Source organism: Pieris rapae, chromosome 16 (genome assembly GCF_905147795.1).
Source record: "Pieris rapae chromosome 16, ilPieRapa1.1, whole genome shotgun sequence".
NCBI classification, from domain to species: Eukaryota; Metazoa; Arthropoda; class Insecta; order Lepidoptera; family Pieridae; genus Pieris; species Pieris rapae.
Genome location: NC_059524.1, coordinates 5,835,581 through 5,850,353, shown reverse-complemented (window position 1 = coordinate 5,850,353; position 14,773 = coordinate 5,835,581). Strand labels below are relative to the sequence as shown.

The 14,773-nt window shown below is 31.4% G+C and overlaps 4 protein-coding genes across 5 annotated transcripts in view; 1 reads left to right on the top strand and 3 right to left on the bottom strand.

The window, feature by feature from the left end:
* Positions 1–651, bottom strand: part of LOC110991420 (neural-cadherin) — a 68,597-nt gene extending 67,946 nt beyond the window's left edge. The window contains exon 1 of the mRNA XM_045631772.1: positions 583–651. The gene's annotated coding sequence lies outside the window, so the exon portion shown is untranslated. The remainder of the gene's footprint in view (positions 1–582) is intronic.
* Positions 652–3,537: 2,886 nt separating this feature from the next.
* Positions 3,538–5,521, bottom strand: LOC110991417 (broad-complex core protein isoforms 1/2/3/4/5). The gene is made up of 2 exons (XM_022256774.2): positions 4,710–5,521; positions 3,538–3,965 (listed from the first exon to the last, which is right to left on the bottom strand). Exons 1-2 carry the CDS (start codon positions 5,383–5,385, stop codon positions 3,712–3,714), a joined length of 930 nt encoding a protein of 309 aa, XP_022112466.1. The 5' UTR covers positions 5,386–5,521; the 3' UTR covers positions 3,538–3,711.
* Positions 5,522–7,112: 1,591 nt separating this feature from the next.
* LOC110991406 (geranylgeranyl transferase type-2 subunit alpha) lies at positions 7,113–11,549 on the top strand. 2 transcript variants are annotated; one of them, XM_022256749.2, is made up of 10 exons: positions 7,113–7,451; positions 7,530–7,640; positions 7,832–7,947; positions 8,102–8,298; positions 8,539–8,700; positions 8,974–9,087; positions 9,391–9,617; positions 9,877–10,060; positions 10,536–10,858; positions 11,324–11,549. In XM_022256749.2, the coding sequence occupies exons 1-10, from the start codon at positions 7,449–7,451 to the stop codon at positions 11,471–11,473; spliced, it is 1,587 nt and encodes a 528-aa protein (XP_022112441.2). In that variant the 5' UTR covers positions 7,113–7,448; the 3' UTR covers positions 11,474–11,549. The 2 variants fall into 2 exon arrangements, with proteins under 2 accessions (XP_022112441.2, XP_022112442.2); XM_022256750.2 differs by having other exon boundaries at positions 7,114–7,328.
* Positions 11,550–11,574: 25 nt separating this feature from the next.
* On the bottom strand, positions 11,575–14,682 carry LOC110991405 (exonuclease mut-7 homolog). The gene has a single exon (XM_022256748.2). The coding sequence runs from the start codon at positions 14,521–14,523 to the stop codon at positions 11,989–11,991; it is 2,535 nt and encodes an 844-aa protein (XP_022112440.2). The 5' UTR covers positions 14,524–14,682; the 3' UTR covers positions 11,575–11,988.
* Between the last annotated feature and the right edge of the window lie 91 nt (positions 14,683–14,773).

Below are 14,773 nucleotides of genomic sequence, written 5' to 3'. Positions count from 1 at the left end.
AACTATCAAAATGTCTGTAACATTGAAAATGGCATGGATCGCAAGATGCAAAGCGTCGTCGCGGTGACTTCGGCGTAGGGCGGCACACATGCAGAGCTTTATTTAGGCGGCTGGCGGCAACGCCGGCGTCTCGCGACTTGCCGATCAATACCCCCTTTTGCGCCGCCGCGCGACGTTTCGCGAACGAATCTCAACTGTATGCGCTCCGGCTCACGACATACCATCAAATATTCACATACTAGTGGTTATAAAGAAACCGCAGAGAATTTCTGCATCTACATTGCACTAAAACCGATACGGCAACTTCCGGTCCAGACCACTAGTAATAAATCAATCTATTTTCAGAATCACGTTTCATCACATCAAATTAATCCATCAATAATGATCACGATTGCACCTTTAAAAACAGCAATTTTAATTATTAAATATAGATTTGGTACGGTTTAATTCATTTATTTTGATTAACAAATATGTGTGCCAAATGTAAACAAATTGGATAAATTTTGATTTCTAAACAAACTATATGCACTGAACACTGTATAAATTACTAAAATAACCTTTATCACAAAAATACATACATACGGGAACGATGTTTGTTTTTTGAGATCGGTGTAGTAAAATATTCCGTTTCGTAAAATACGGCCCGTACGCGAGAGGCTTCAAAATGCGACTAAATGAGTGAAGTTGTAGCGCGCGCGCGTATCGAGCGCCCTCCGCCTGTTACCCCCTGACACCCCCGCCGCGGCCGCTTTGCCGTTTCACCCCTATTCGGAATAGCCCTCAGAGTGTTAACCCATAGGTACTTTTACTATTTTGAACTTCTTACTTCTATTCCTTATATTTGTTTTTAATACTTTCAATTGGATCTCATAATACCTTAGGGATTGAAAATGTTCCTAAAATACCACTAAAGTATCGGTTTTTATGGGTCCCGTTGCTAGGAATCGAAAGCAAAATGAAAACCTTTAAGAGCCTGTATTTTATCGGTTCTCTACAAGTTGGGGAGAGGAGGATTACAAAAAAAAAATACTGTCAAACCAGACCAGGGTCTTAGATATCATCTGTATCTGTTTCATGATCATTTGCCCATCTAATAAGCAAGTAGGTAGTATGTATCTCACTTGACAGACAATCAATGCTCATATACTTACACAATGTACTATTAAATTCCTACATTTACAAAAACAGCTGGTGCTAAAAATATTGTCCGACAAGATGAACGATATGCGAGAAATATTTTGAACTGAACTTATCAATCATACGCGGAATTTAATTATTAAAACCCACAAAAATTGACACAGAGGCTCCAAAGTGTCAATTGGTGATTTTTATCTGAACAACATAAATTGTAAATTAAAGTTAAAAGATATCAACTCGGTAATCGCGTTATAATTACACCAAAACGTAGAAAAGGAAGCAAATGCTTATTGTAATCATAACCGCTTGTAGCAGCTATTTATGCGGATTACGGACACAAGTTGTGACTTCTAGCTTTCAGTGGACCAACAAGAGTGAGCAAAAAGTATTTTAAATGACGAAAATATTTCTAATAGCATTACTTGCACATGGCATCACAACATTACATGGATAATTTTCTCAAAGATTAAATAATTCAAATAATAACAGACTACAAGATATAGATATACCTACAGTCAGTGAAAGATAGTGTTTGTTTTTATAAATAACTGGACAGACGTTTGGCCACAATCACACATGATGTTCATTGACATGTGTCAGATGCCTGTTAAATCGCCTATTTAAGGAATTAGGAACCTATATTATTAATAGCGGATCCGACAGACGTTGTCCTGTCTACACGTCTTTAATTTCTAAATTTCAATTTTTAATAAGCCATTTTGATGAAAATTATTATAAAAATGTTATGACAATATCTAACGATCCAGCACATGGTCACACACGATATAACACAATGATATAATATCAAAACTTTTTTAAATTTCGGGACAGACTAAAATTAAAATTCGAATATTATTTAAAATTTGACACTGCGATGGTAGCGCCGTCTGTCGGATCCAATGTAAAACATTCCAAAATCAATCAATCAACAACTAATAAATTGAAAATTAATTAAAAAAAACATTGTCCAGCGGACAAAATTGTGAATCTAAACCATTCCCAGATCCCCTTGAACACACACAAAAAATTTCGTCTAAATCGGTCCAGTCGTTTAGGAGGAGTTCAGTCACATACACACGCACACAAGAAATATATATATTAAGATTACAAATTAAAGCCAAAAAAAAAAAAACCTATATCATACTGCTACGAACCAAATCGTCCAGTGAGGGACCTGGGAATGTGGACAGCCCAAGCGGGTGATGAAGATGAGCGTTTGAAAAAGGAGTGAAGGATTTCAGAGTGTTTAGCTACATGGAGCATTTTCCGAAGTGCAATCTATGAGACTGGGAGGTAGGCCACTGAACAGCGATGGTTAAGACTCAAGAGCTAAGATTCAACGAATGAATTGTCGTCTATAATTTGTTTAGCCCTTGTAGACAAATATACTGACCCTTTTTAAACTCTGAATACACAGCTTTAGTTTTTCTACATTGTCACCGGATAATTTCATAATGAAAAAAAAAATCACAATATACACACAATACTTCACAATACCTAAGAGAGAATATACCCACTTTGAAAACATCTAAACGTAAAGTAGTGTGCACCTTACCGATATATCGGAACCGCTATTTTACTACCGTCCGGAACCGAACCAGAACCTGAACAGGAACCACACCAAAAAGTACCTTTTATGGCGATAACCAATCCCTCTCCGAGCGGCTTGATCCTTTGGCGTTGCGTAGAGATGTGGGGTCACTCTGCATCTTTTACCGCATTTATCATAGAGAGTGTTTAGAGGATTCAGGAGAAATTCGGTTTAATAACTGCATCTGAGTTTCATCATCAGACGTCGAGGCAGAATACGAAATTCCACCAGTATCACCTCGACGTCCGCCGTTCCACAACTGAGCGTTTTTCAAGGCTGTTTTTTCCGCGCACTACCACTGTGGAACCAGCTGTCCATCCACTGAATATTTCCGAACCAATTCGACTTAGGGTCCTTCAAGAAACAGCGTACCAATTTTAACAGGCCGGCAACGCACTCGCGAGCCCTCTGGCACTAATAGTGTCCATGGGCGGTGGTATCACTTAACATCAGATGAGCCTCCTGCCCATCAGCCCCTGTTCTATAAAAAAATCTTGTTATTGAGAACCAGAACCCTAATTTGTACCAGTATATCAATCCCATTAATACCTAAAAAAAAAAGTATTGATGGTTACACAAAACCTGTTTTTCATTGAATTATTAAAATCATATAATTTGAATGGCTGCTTCTAAGCAGCTAAACAAAGTTTCAGAAATAACAACAATTTTTTATTAATGACAGGCTATCTTTACTAAAAACAATGGTAATCGCACAATAAGTACTTTTTGTCTTTTTTTTTGTAAACAGGAATAATTGATTCTGCTATGTCGACAATATATAAGGATAGATTTCAACACAAACACATACATATTTCAACAGATATATTTAAACAATATTATAGACTAGTATAAAAATAGCCCAAGCATAAACTGAGCAATTTCTTTGTGACTTAAGAAATGTAAATAATATGTTTATTCCATAACAATATACGCTTACTTCTATTACAGGCAGCAGCACCATGTGCAAAGAGTTTTGCCATATACTAAATATTATGTGTAAACTGTTTGGCTGCAACAGTGTCATTAGAATTTTTGTATCTTATTTCCTTTATTGTAAGCTGCTTTCCTTGATGAATTCTTTGAAGGTGGCTCCTCATGTCATAAGACCTAGAAAATGACCGACGGCATACAGGGCATTGTGTTTTACCAGCATGTGAATCTTTGTGAAGTGTTAAAGATGTTGGATGTTTAAAGCCTTTGGGGCATAGTTGACAGCGGAACTTTGCTAAATCTGTTTCTGTAACAAAAAATGACAGCAAATTAAAAAAGTATTTAAGTGAGCCCATCTTAACATTCTCTATATATTGTAAGTAAAAAAACTAGTTAGTGGAAATACAACATAAAACAACACATTAAATAAGTCTTGGAGGGTCCATTGTATGATTGAAATTTATTAAATAAAAAATCTATGCTAAACATTCTCCATATATTGTAAGTAACAAAAAAGTGAAAATTTAAACATAAAATGGTAAGTTATTATAAACCATCACATTAGCTGCTTTCATCATACAATAAGTTCAATCACTGAAAAGATAAATAAAAATACCAAAAATAAAAGTTTTAGGCATAAATACATGGAATTCATTATGATAGTAACCTTTCTGAGTAAATGGTTGCTGCACATAATATACAATGAACACTGCATGCATTCCTATAGTTTGAACACAAATTCAGGGTTCCGAGGTACATTTATGCAAAATGAAAATAACGCTACTATCAATCAAAATAAGGTCATATATGTATAATACAAAGTTTCATAAAATCTTTAAATTACATATTTAGGTTCTATAACATATGTAAATCTTGCAAATATTATTCTTTAGAAGTAGTGACTAATTATTGGTAAGGGATTAAGGATTAATTAGGTTTCTGATAAGAATCATGTTAATTTCAAATCTCTGATAAGAATATAAATGTTACAGGTACCTAACTATTATGCAACACTACTCTATATTTATAGTATTGTTTTAGATATACTAACCTGAACTAGTTTTTTCTTGCATATCCTCAGCCGAGGTAGATTGATTATCAACATGCATATCATCAGATGATCCTGAGGGCTTTGATTGTGTATTGCTATCTTTATTTGAGTCCAGTTGTAAGTCAAACATATTATCATGTTCCACTACTACAAATGGAACATTTGTGGTCAAATTGTCTTCTCTGGGAGGTTGCAACGTAGCCAAGTTTATAGGTTCTTCTGAAGTATTTTGTACTATGGATTCTGGTTTTGATTTTGAAGTCAAATCTAATGAAACACTATCATTTATTCTTATCTGGTTTTTATAGGATTCATCTTCTAAATTATCAGTCAGTCCTTTTACTTCCAAAAGTTCAGCAGTGATAAGAAATGATTCTAACTGCTCTTGAAATATATTGACTTCACCATGGTACATAAAATTTATAATTGCGTTAAGGTCTTCATATTTAAAGTTCCTAAATATAATCACAGGATGCTGGCATGGGTTTTCTTTAAATATCTGTTTAAAATAATTACTGCAGGCTGATAAGAGCATTTTGTGGGCTTTTATTTTTCCACCATCACAACATAAGGTAACGTCCACCAAATCATTTTCAAATCTTAGTATATTAAAAGCTTCTGTAACGTGGCTAACATAGTTATTCCACCGTAACGAAAATTGTGGTGCATTATTCATGTTTCATTTACCTTTGTTTAAAATGATTATGAAATAAAGTGTATATAAACTTTAGAGGAAAATTGATGCAAAAATATCAGAATGTTACAAATTCACAGATTAAAAATAAAAAAACAGATGACGGACGACGGTGTAGCGTATCGTAGATACGCACTAAAAATGTACATACAGTTTGGTGTAGTATTTTCTATACGATTTTTATATATGTGTCAACATAAATACAGGACACTAAGAAAATAATAAAACAGACGTCACTCAGAACAGACTTTTAAGATGAGTGAGCATGTATTTTTCCTATGAGCCTTTCTATAAGAATATAAATTAATTACCGTTGTTTGTGAAGAAATATATCGATTTAACAAAGATAAAAATGGGTTGTGATTTATAAAAATATAGAACATCCCATAACGGCATCGAAAATAGAGGACTGGGGGTCTAGTCATATTACTACCGAAAAGTTTTCTATATACTCTATTCTACTCTATACCACGAATTTTAATTCAATTCCTGATTTGACATTAGCTACTGTCATTTTCTAAAATAATGATACCACATATAAAAGTGTAGTGATGTGCACAGAGTCTTTTAATAAGTACGCTGTAGACGAAATGGCAGCACAACGATCACGGTTTTAAGACTGCCCCCTTACCATTGCGAGCTGAACCCTATCAAATTGATATGGGCGCAGGTAAAGGGGCATGTAGCTCAAAATAATAAAACCTTCAAATTGACAGACGTGCGAATTTATTTGAGGAAGGCATTCAAAAACTTACGGCTACTGAATGATCTAAATGCGTATCCCATTTTGTCAAAGAAGAGGAAAAAATGAGTAGGCTAGATATTATGTTAATTGACAATATAACAGACACATTAAAAATAAATGTTACAGAAAGTGACAGTGATAGCGTAGCGATGACGGCGACGATTGATAGAATTATAACTATTTGTTTTAATTAATAAAACATTACAAATTAAAAGATAATGTTTTTATTTTTCTACATCCCATAAACTTGTTATAATATCTTAGGTCCTTTTGGGAAATAAGTTCTATGTACAGACCCTTTTTTACTGTCTTATTATATCTTAAAGATAGGTAATATTACGTACATGCACGACAGTAATCATGCGCAGCAGCTATCCTTCACACTTCGTTCAGCTTAATATCGTTATTTAGGTAATCATTAATCAAAGTGGCCCAAAATGTATTGCGTGCGCGACAGTACACATGCGCAGCAATGCGCTCCACGTATCGGCCAGCGCTAGACTTACGTACCGCTGCCTATAACTATCTATATATCTATAACTGTCTATCTGCCTATGTCTGTACACGGGTTCAAACTACAATGTCCAGTGCATTCTACACCACGACATATATTTCGATTCCACATTTGACATTAGCTACTGTCATTTTGTAAAATAATGATACCACATATAATGGTGTAGTGATGTACACAAAAATTGATAAGCAATCGCGATTTATGCTTATATATATTGGTGTGGCAATTAAAGACTAAATTATTGATTTTCATTTAAATAAATACATAATTATTCACAATAATAATTTATTAATTAGTAATCGTGGCTTCATTTTATAAAAAGTTAATATTTTTGTTTTTTATTACTGAAAAAGTAATGAAATTAATAAAATTAATCGTCATAACTAATTTATCCGTTCAGAAATATTTAATTTCCTGATATACTCAGTTTGTATTAAAGAAGTAGTTGTTTAGATATACTACTATAAACCAGAGGAATCGATCCGGAAATATTCCATTTCCGTATCGAATAACTTCGCAACTTCACTATTTATTACTTTTCATAACGTTGCAACACTGAAATTGACAAATCTTGAATCGAATTAAAAAATTTAGTATAATATGGATTATGGTTCAATTTATTTCCACTTGATGTTATTTCCTTTTGTTTTACCTGAATAAAAAATTGTAAATATTGAACTATAATCTAAAAATAATTTTTTGGGAAATTTTGACAAATGTTATTGGTTGTTCTGCTTAAATACATTTTAAATTGAAATAGGTTCATTTAACTTATTTTAACTAAAAATGGTATCGAAATTTATCATTTTATTGTTAGTAGTATAAAATTTTAGTCTCTTTATTAATATTAAGTTATGTTGTCCGTAGCATGGAAGAATTAAGGTTCGTACCTCAGAAGAAGAAAAGCTTAAAAAAGAAAGGGAGAGACAAGAAAAACTAAAGGTTTTTAAACATGCAATGCATGTGATTCAAAATAAGGTCATTATCTTGGGCAAAGCCCTGCATTTATCTAATTTTAGGCATGAAAAATCTATGTAAGAGCTTGAAATAATCTAAAACTGTTATAATTAGCATGTGCCACTGTGGTGATAAGCTGATGTTTGAGACATAGAAAATTAACCCTTCCATAAGGAATCCTTTAGGTAATAATAAGATTAATTATGTTACAGAGACAAAAATGTGAGCTGGACACTGAGCAGTTGGATGTAACTGGCCAAGTATTGATTAAGAATCCTGATATATACACTTTATGGAATATAAGAAGAGAAATTTTAATTGTTTTCAGGTTTGTAGGTTTTAGGTTGTTTTAGTTATAAGCATTTGGCTCACAACAGAATTTATGTAGAAATAGAATCAATTATGTGGTTTAAATATCACATACATATTACATATTTTTTGTATTTTGACTATGGCTCATAAGTCATAATATTTGATTACAGAAGTAATCTTCCTGTGATGGAAATGACTAAAATATATGATGCAGAGTTGAGTCTAACTGAGTATTGTTTAAAAATAAACCCAAAGTCATACTGTGCTTGGCATCAGCGAGAGTGGGTTTTAATGACTAGAGGTGACCCTGATTGGCAAAAGGAGCTGGCTCTATGTAATACATATTTGAAACTGGATGAAAGAAATTGTAAGGACCAATTATAAGCCTAGCAACCCATTGCTTAAATTGTTATAATCCATATTCTAGGGATATTAATTTTCACATAATCTTGTCTCTTGATGCATTATGAAATAAAATTAAAAACTTTCTTTAGAACAAAGTATACCTTCTTAGTTTTTAATCAAACTAAATAATACCAGAATAGAGTGGTACACACTTAAATACAGAGTCCATCACATATAATTTTTTCTCTTAAAACATTTTCAGTTCATACATGGGATTACAGAAGATTTGTGGTTAGCCAGTGTAAGCCAGATTTACAAGATGAGTTTAATTATACAACTGAAAAATTACATGACAACTTCTCTAATTATTCAGCTTGGCATTATAGGAGCAAAATGTTACTTCAGCTATTTCCTGACAAAGAAGGTAAGTATTTTTTAATAGAGACTTAAAATAATTGTGTAGGTTTTAGGACAAAGTAAGTGATACTAGTACCTACTATTTGAAATTTTAACAAATCTGTTGTGGATGTCTCTCTTTTGTGGAAGCCCTGGGGATATAGTTCTGATGACCCTGCCCTAAACCCATCCATGTTGGAAATTTTTAAATATTGTATAAAATTTTTAAATTTTATTTGTATGTGTTTGTTTAAATATATTAATAAGGATATTTTGTTTCCTAATAATATATCTGTTTCAGGGGGAAGACCAATTCAAGATAGTCACTATAAGCGAGAATTAAAAATGGTGCTTAGTGCTGCCTTTACTGATCCAGATGACACAAGTGCTTGGTTTTATCAACGGTGGCTTTTAGGTAAGTATGACATCAACGATTTTCCAAAATACATTTATCATCTTTATTACAATTATTTTTGGCTATGTTAAGATTTTTGAACATTCTGATAATTGAAAAGAATATAAATTCATCTGAACAAAGGTTTTACTAACCAATTCTTAATTTCTATTCTATTCACCTATCCTATTTTTCTTAATTTGATTAAAATGATTTTTTCATTCAACTGGATGACATTGATTCTTTTAAGATAGAAAAAAAATTGAAATAAACAAAAGGCTATATATGAAATTGTATAGAAACTTATTTCTATTGTTTTTGTAGGAGCAGTTAAAAATATTACACAAATAGTAGTCTGTACAGTTACACTCTCAAAAGTTTCTATTGCTTTTAATAATTGTGTTTCAATAAGTTATATTAAAGAAAAAATAAAATTAATAATAAACAACCATGACGTGGTTGGGGAATGGAAATCATGCCTTGGAAATGAGCATGATGATCTATGGGTTTTAAATCATGACCAGAATATAAAAAATCATTTAGATATAAAGGTACGTTGAATTATATTTTAATCCACTCCTTTATAGACATTATTTAGCTAAGACATAAATATCCAGAAATATCGCGATAACTACGGAACCGATTTAGTTTCTGAGGAATTTGTGGATAGATATACAAACACAATGCACACTCGGAATATATCACATACACACGAATGGATTTTATATTAATAGTTGTTATATGTATGTCACATATATGTAGATGTCATTTTTTAAAATATAAACATAATAAATAATTTGCTATTTCTAGGTGGAGCATATATTAGATGATAATGAAATTGAGGTAATGAGCCTTCATGAACTGAAGCCAGGCTTTTATGTAGGAAGGAACAAGATATCTTTTCAGAATAAGTATTCTACTACAGTTTTGGATGAACTTAATGAGCAATTAGATGCCTGTCGTCAATTACTGGAATTGGAACCGGATAATAAGTGTAACTATTCTTAATAATTTGTTTTTTTATAGTATTTTTTTTGGTTTAAAAATTTTTTAATAATAACATTATAAAAACCAGTGTTAGCATAAAATAAGTGAATGTAGTGGTAAGTGAACCAATTGTTTTGTAAAAGACAGATGGGTTTCTATGGGATTTTCAGAAAGAAACTTACCACATAAATAAACATATTTATATTATATTAATAATAATTCATTACCTGAGTCGAACATTAGTCTTTTACTTTAATCTCTTTTCACTTCAGAGTGAGTGAATCAAAATGATTAAATTACACATCTAGGGTACAGGGTATTATATATCATCATCAAGCCAAAATCGGGTGATAAGAAGGTGGTAAGAACAGCTGTTTTTCATTACTTGTTTTATTCATAACATTATAAAGTAGATGGTATTTGCCACTTCAGGTCATAAATAATGGTAACACAAGGATTTTCATAAACTAATTTTATTCCAGGGACACTTCTTACAACTGCCTTCTTTTTACACTGTGTTGATGCAAAAACATACCACAAAGATATAATTGATATTATAAGCACTCTGATTAATATTGATGAACAAAGAGCGGGTTATTATAATGATTTAAAATCAAAATGGTGTATAGAAGATAATATACAAGAACATTATGCAAATTTAACACTACACTTCAAAGTAGAATCTAAGAAGTTATCAAGTCTACCTCACTTGCAGTATTATAGCTTTTGTGAAGCAGTTGATCTATCAAACCAAAATCTTCCTTCAAGAGTATTGCCTGGTTTAATAAAATTACAACATTGTAAGGTGAGCATATCAAGGCATAAATTTAAATTATTAAATATATATTAATTTAAAAAATCCACATGAAATTGATACAATTTGTATATTTTTAAATCAGTTCTTTCTCTGAAAAATCAAGTTTTATAATTTTATATGGTTAAAAGAATAAATGCGGATGTGATGATATCTTTATTTTTTTGTGATAAGGATTGTGTAATACACAAAAATACGTAAAACAATGCTACATCAGTAGTTCTTCCATGAGTTTGTCAAGTTTAACATTAAAGGTAATAATCTTAGCTGTATAACCAGATACTAGCCTTTAAATACTTGTCAAACTCATAGTAAAACTACATACTATGTCTACTACTAATCTTGCTTTGACTGTCATGGTAACAGTCCAGTACATTATACTAGATATACTTTGTGTGGTTTATCTGAGATTCCTTATTGATTGTATACATTATTTTCAAACATTAACTTTTTCAGAAACTAAATTTGTCAAACAACAGATTGACTTCATTAAAAGGATTTCCTTACTTAACTTTGGAAGAGCTAATAATCACGGATAACCCGATACTTGAAAATCACTTAGAACAGTTAAGGAAAAAACTTAAGAATACTATAATAATTTTTTAACATAGAAATAGGAAAATTTTAATCATAATATAATATTTTCTTAATATTTATGTCTTACAATTGTCAATTTTATTCACATTTGTAATAAATGTTTATGCTTAAAGAATGTTTGTCTATTATATTTTTTAATTGTCTTGTTCTCATCAGTATAAGACTTTTTTATTGTATAAGTACTAATATAGTATTAATAATGGGATTAAAAAAGTAATGCCTTCCAGTTATCTATGATAATTTGTACCTAATTTACACTTAGTATAATATAACAATCACTGAACAACTTACTCTTGAAAATACTATTTGAAATTATTAACAAAATTAAACCACCTGCTTTATTATTGCGTTTCCCAATCAGATAAAAATTTAAGCTATTATTAGCGCTTTATTTTAGTTAACTCTAAGCTAATCAAGCCTACTTTAATCTAGAACAAACTAAAAAATTTAACATTTAATAAAGAGATGAACACATGCTTTAGATACTACTAACAGGTTTACAAAAAATAGTTCAGTATTTAAAGTTACATATTACTGTTTAAAACCTGTGTAATTAATATGTGTATACTTTTAATAGTCTCCTCCTCTTTCCAATAAAACTTTCCACAACTTTCACACAAAAGAATATGTTCATTCTGTTTAGTCTGAAAGTAAGAAAATATTTTTGAAAAGTGGCTCATGTCTATAAGAGCTCCTTTATTAGTTACACATTTCCTGATTTGTGTATAGTTTGGTGGGACAGGAGGAGAAATATATGTTTCATCATCATCTGAGTCACTAAAGAAGTTATCTATTTGATCATCATTGTCATTATGATACATATTTGTGTTATGAATACTACAATTTCCAGGAATTTGGACATTTTTATTTAGATCTTGAAGTTCAACGTATCCTACATTTCTTAATTCTACACCATTACAATATATGCATCTTGTCAAAATGTCGTCTGGTGTTATAATAACATGAAATGTGGTAAGAATTCTTTGCAACTGGTCTTTAACTGTACCCTTATCCAAACTTAATATAGCACTTTGGGGGTACTTAGAAGTACATGATAGTTTTAATTTAGATGTTAAAATATTTCTTTCTTCTGATAAAGCTAAACCAATTGCATCATGCCAAGCCATGGTAGTATTTATGACTTTTGTATCAATTCCACAATATCTTAAATATCCCATTAAATAAGACAACTCTGCTTCTATAAGAAGTCGTAAGCATTTTGATGGTTTTGTATAACTACATGCAGTTGTCTCCAACTTTACTGTCTTTGCTTTTTTTGAGTTTTTGGGTTTTTTATCTAACATGACCTCATTACACATTTCTTCAAAATTGATACTTTGTTCTTGGCACAGATTTTGAAGATAATTATAAACCTCTAAAAGAACATAAGCGTCTAGGGCAGCATAATAAATTTGAGTCTGTCTTAGTGGTCTGAGTTCCCAATTAGAACATTGCTCAGATTTTTTGAGTGGTACCCCAAAACATATCTGTACAAGAGAACTTAATCCCTTTCCCTCTACATCATTTGATTTAGGAAGGCACAGACCACAATCCACAAGGTTTTTCCAGAGCAAAGCTAAATCTAGTAAGCCTTCTCCTTTGATTTTTATATTGTTCAGGCCAGTGACTGATGCTTTTATTTCTTTTAAATCTTGTTCAAGACCAAAGCCCAATTTAATAATTTCATCATTGTCCAAAAAGGATTTATTAAATGTATTCCACAAGCTGGTGTACTGCTTGTCATTAAAAATTAATGTATCAAAAAGATACACATTTGTTAGAGTTGCAATCTGAATAAGAGCCACTTGAGATTGTACTGCTCCAAAGGATGGCTTCCACTCACAGTCAATACTTACAACATTACATCCTATAATGCTTGATAGAGTTTCATGAAATTTTTCTGCTTTGTCAATTATAATAATTGAGTGATCTTCTATAGGAAGTTTATAATACAAGGCTGAAGGACTATCATCATCATCCCAGTTTTCTTCATCTACTGTTGTTTCTTCAATAGATAAGTTTCTAAGGAATGATGGTAAACATGTTTCAGATATATTTAAAAATTTGGCCCATTTTAAAGCTTCAGTGTGATCATAATCACATAGAATATTAATAAATTCCTCAGCACATCCTTCCGTTCTACTTAATGAGTCTTTTACCAAATCATCCCAAACTGAATCACTTACATTGTGTTCCACATATTTTTGATATATCAAATATCTTAAACCTCCAGATGTGCGGTTTTTACTTAAATTTGTACATGTTGCAACAGGTACATTGTATTTTGAACATAAGCGTGCAACTAATTTTCCAAGAGGTTTACGGTGTAATTTGTCATATTTAATATTGTAAACAGTATGATCTTCAAGAAATCTCTGCACATACTCTCTAATATTAAATTTTTTGTCCAACAATGAATCTAAAAATGTCAATAATGGTTTCACTTGACCTGGAGAATCTGAGAGGTATTCATCAACTATATTAATTTTATCTTGCAATATTAGTGGAAATAGTAAATCCTCTATGGGGATATCATCATATAGTTCTAATGCACTAACAATTTGAGATCCCAGCTTGCAATTATCATTTTTTATGATATCTTTCACTAAAGGTAATATTTTATCCTTAATTGTTTTTATCTTAAATGTTTGAAACATCATGTTAAGGAATTGTTGATTCCTTTGCATTTTTGCGATATGAAAGGCAGGTAGTTTTAAAGAATCATTTGGAATTTGATTATTCATTTCTCCCCATTTTTGCAATGATTCTATGATATAGTATGGCAATGTTTTAGGTTTGCAATCCTTAAATTCATGACACTTAATGACACACACAAGAGCAACTCTATGAGGCTCTTCAAAGTTATAAAGTGCAACAAAGTGATTATCAACAGTAGAACTTATTTTCCAGGTCTGCCACGTCATTTGAAGCTGATGCCACCATATTCTCACATTATCATCTAGATTCACGTTCAATCCAATTTTTTTTAAAGTATCTTCAGTAGATGGAACAATTTTTATTGACTGATGGCTACTACTAACTAGATTGTTTATATTCATTTTAAATTGTGAACTATTGTTAATTGAATGACAACTTTAAAGTTAAAACGAACAAAAAAGGTTGAAGTTTTAGTTTTTAGACTTCATCAAAGAGTTTAATTACTTGTAAAATAAATAAAATTTTACGAAAACTTCCTATAAAATTATAAATTCGTAAATCGCTACTTATATTTTATGTACTTCAAAAAGGTAAATTGCTAAAAGTGGTCAGGTAGACGTCAGTCGTCGCTATCTTTGTCAAATAATGTCA

Excerpts from the sequence above, each read along its gene's own strand:
- LOC110991405 (XM_022256748.2), bottom strand. The coding sequence starts at position 14,523 with ATGAATATAAACAATCTAGTTAGTAGTAGCCATCAGTCAATAAAAATT.
- LOC110991417 (XM_022256774.2), bottom strand. The coding sequence starts at position 5,385 with ATGAATAATGCACCACAATTTTCGTTACGGTGGAATAACTATGTTAGC. Across the intron at positions 3,966-4,709 it reads GCAAGAAAAAACTAGTTCAG|AAACAGATTTAGCAAAGTTC; the intron begins GTTAGTATATCT and ends TTTTTGTTACAG.
- LOC110991406 (XM_022256749.2), top strand. Across the intron at positions 9,088-9,390 it reads TTATCAACGGTGGCTTTTAG|GAGCAGTTAAAAATATTACA; the intron begins GTAAGTATGACA and ends TTGTTTTTGTAG. Across the intron at positions 10,061-10,535 it reads ATTGGAACCGGATAATAAGT|GGACACTTCTTACAACTGCC; the intron begins GTAACTATTCTT and ends ATTTTATTCCAG.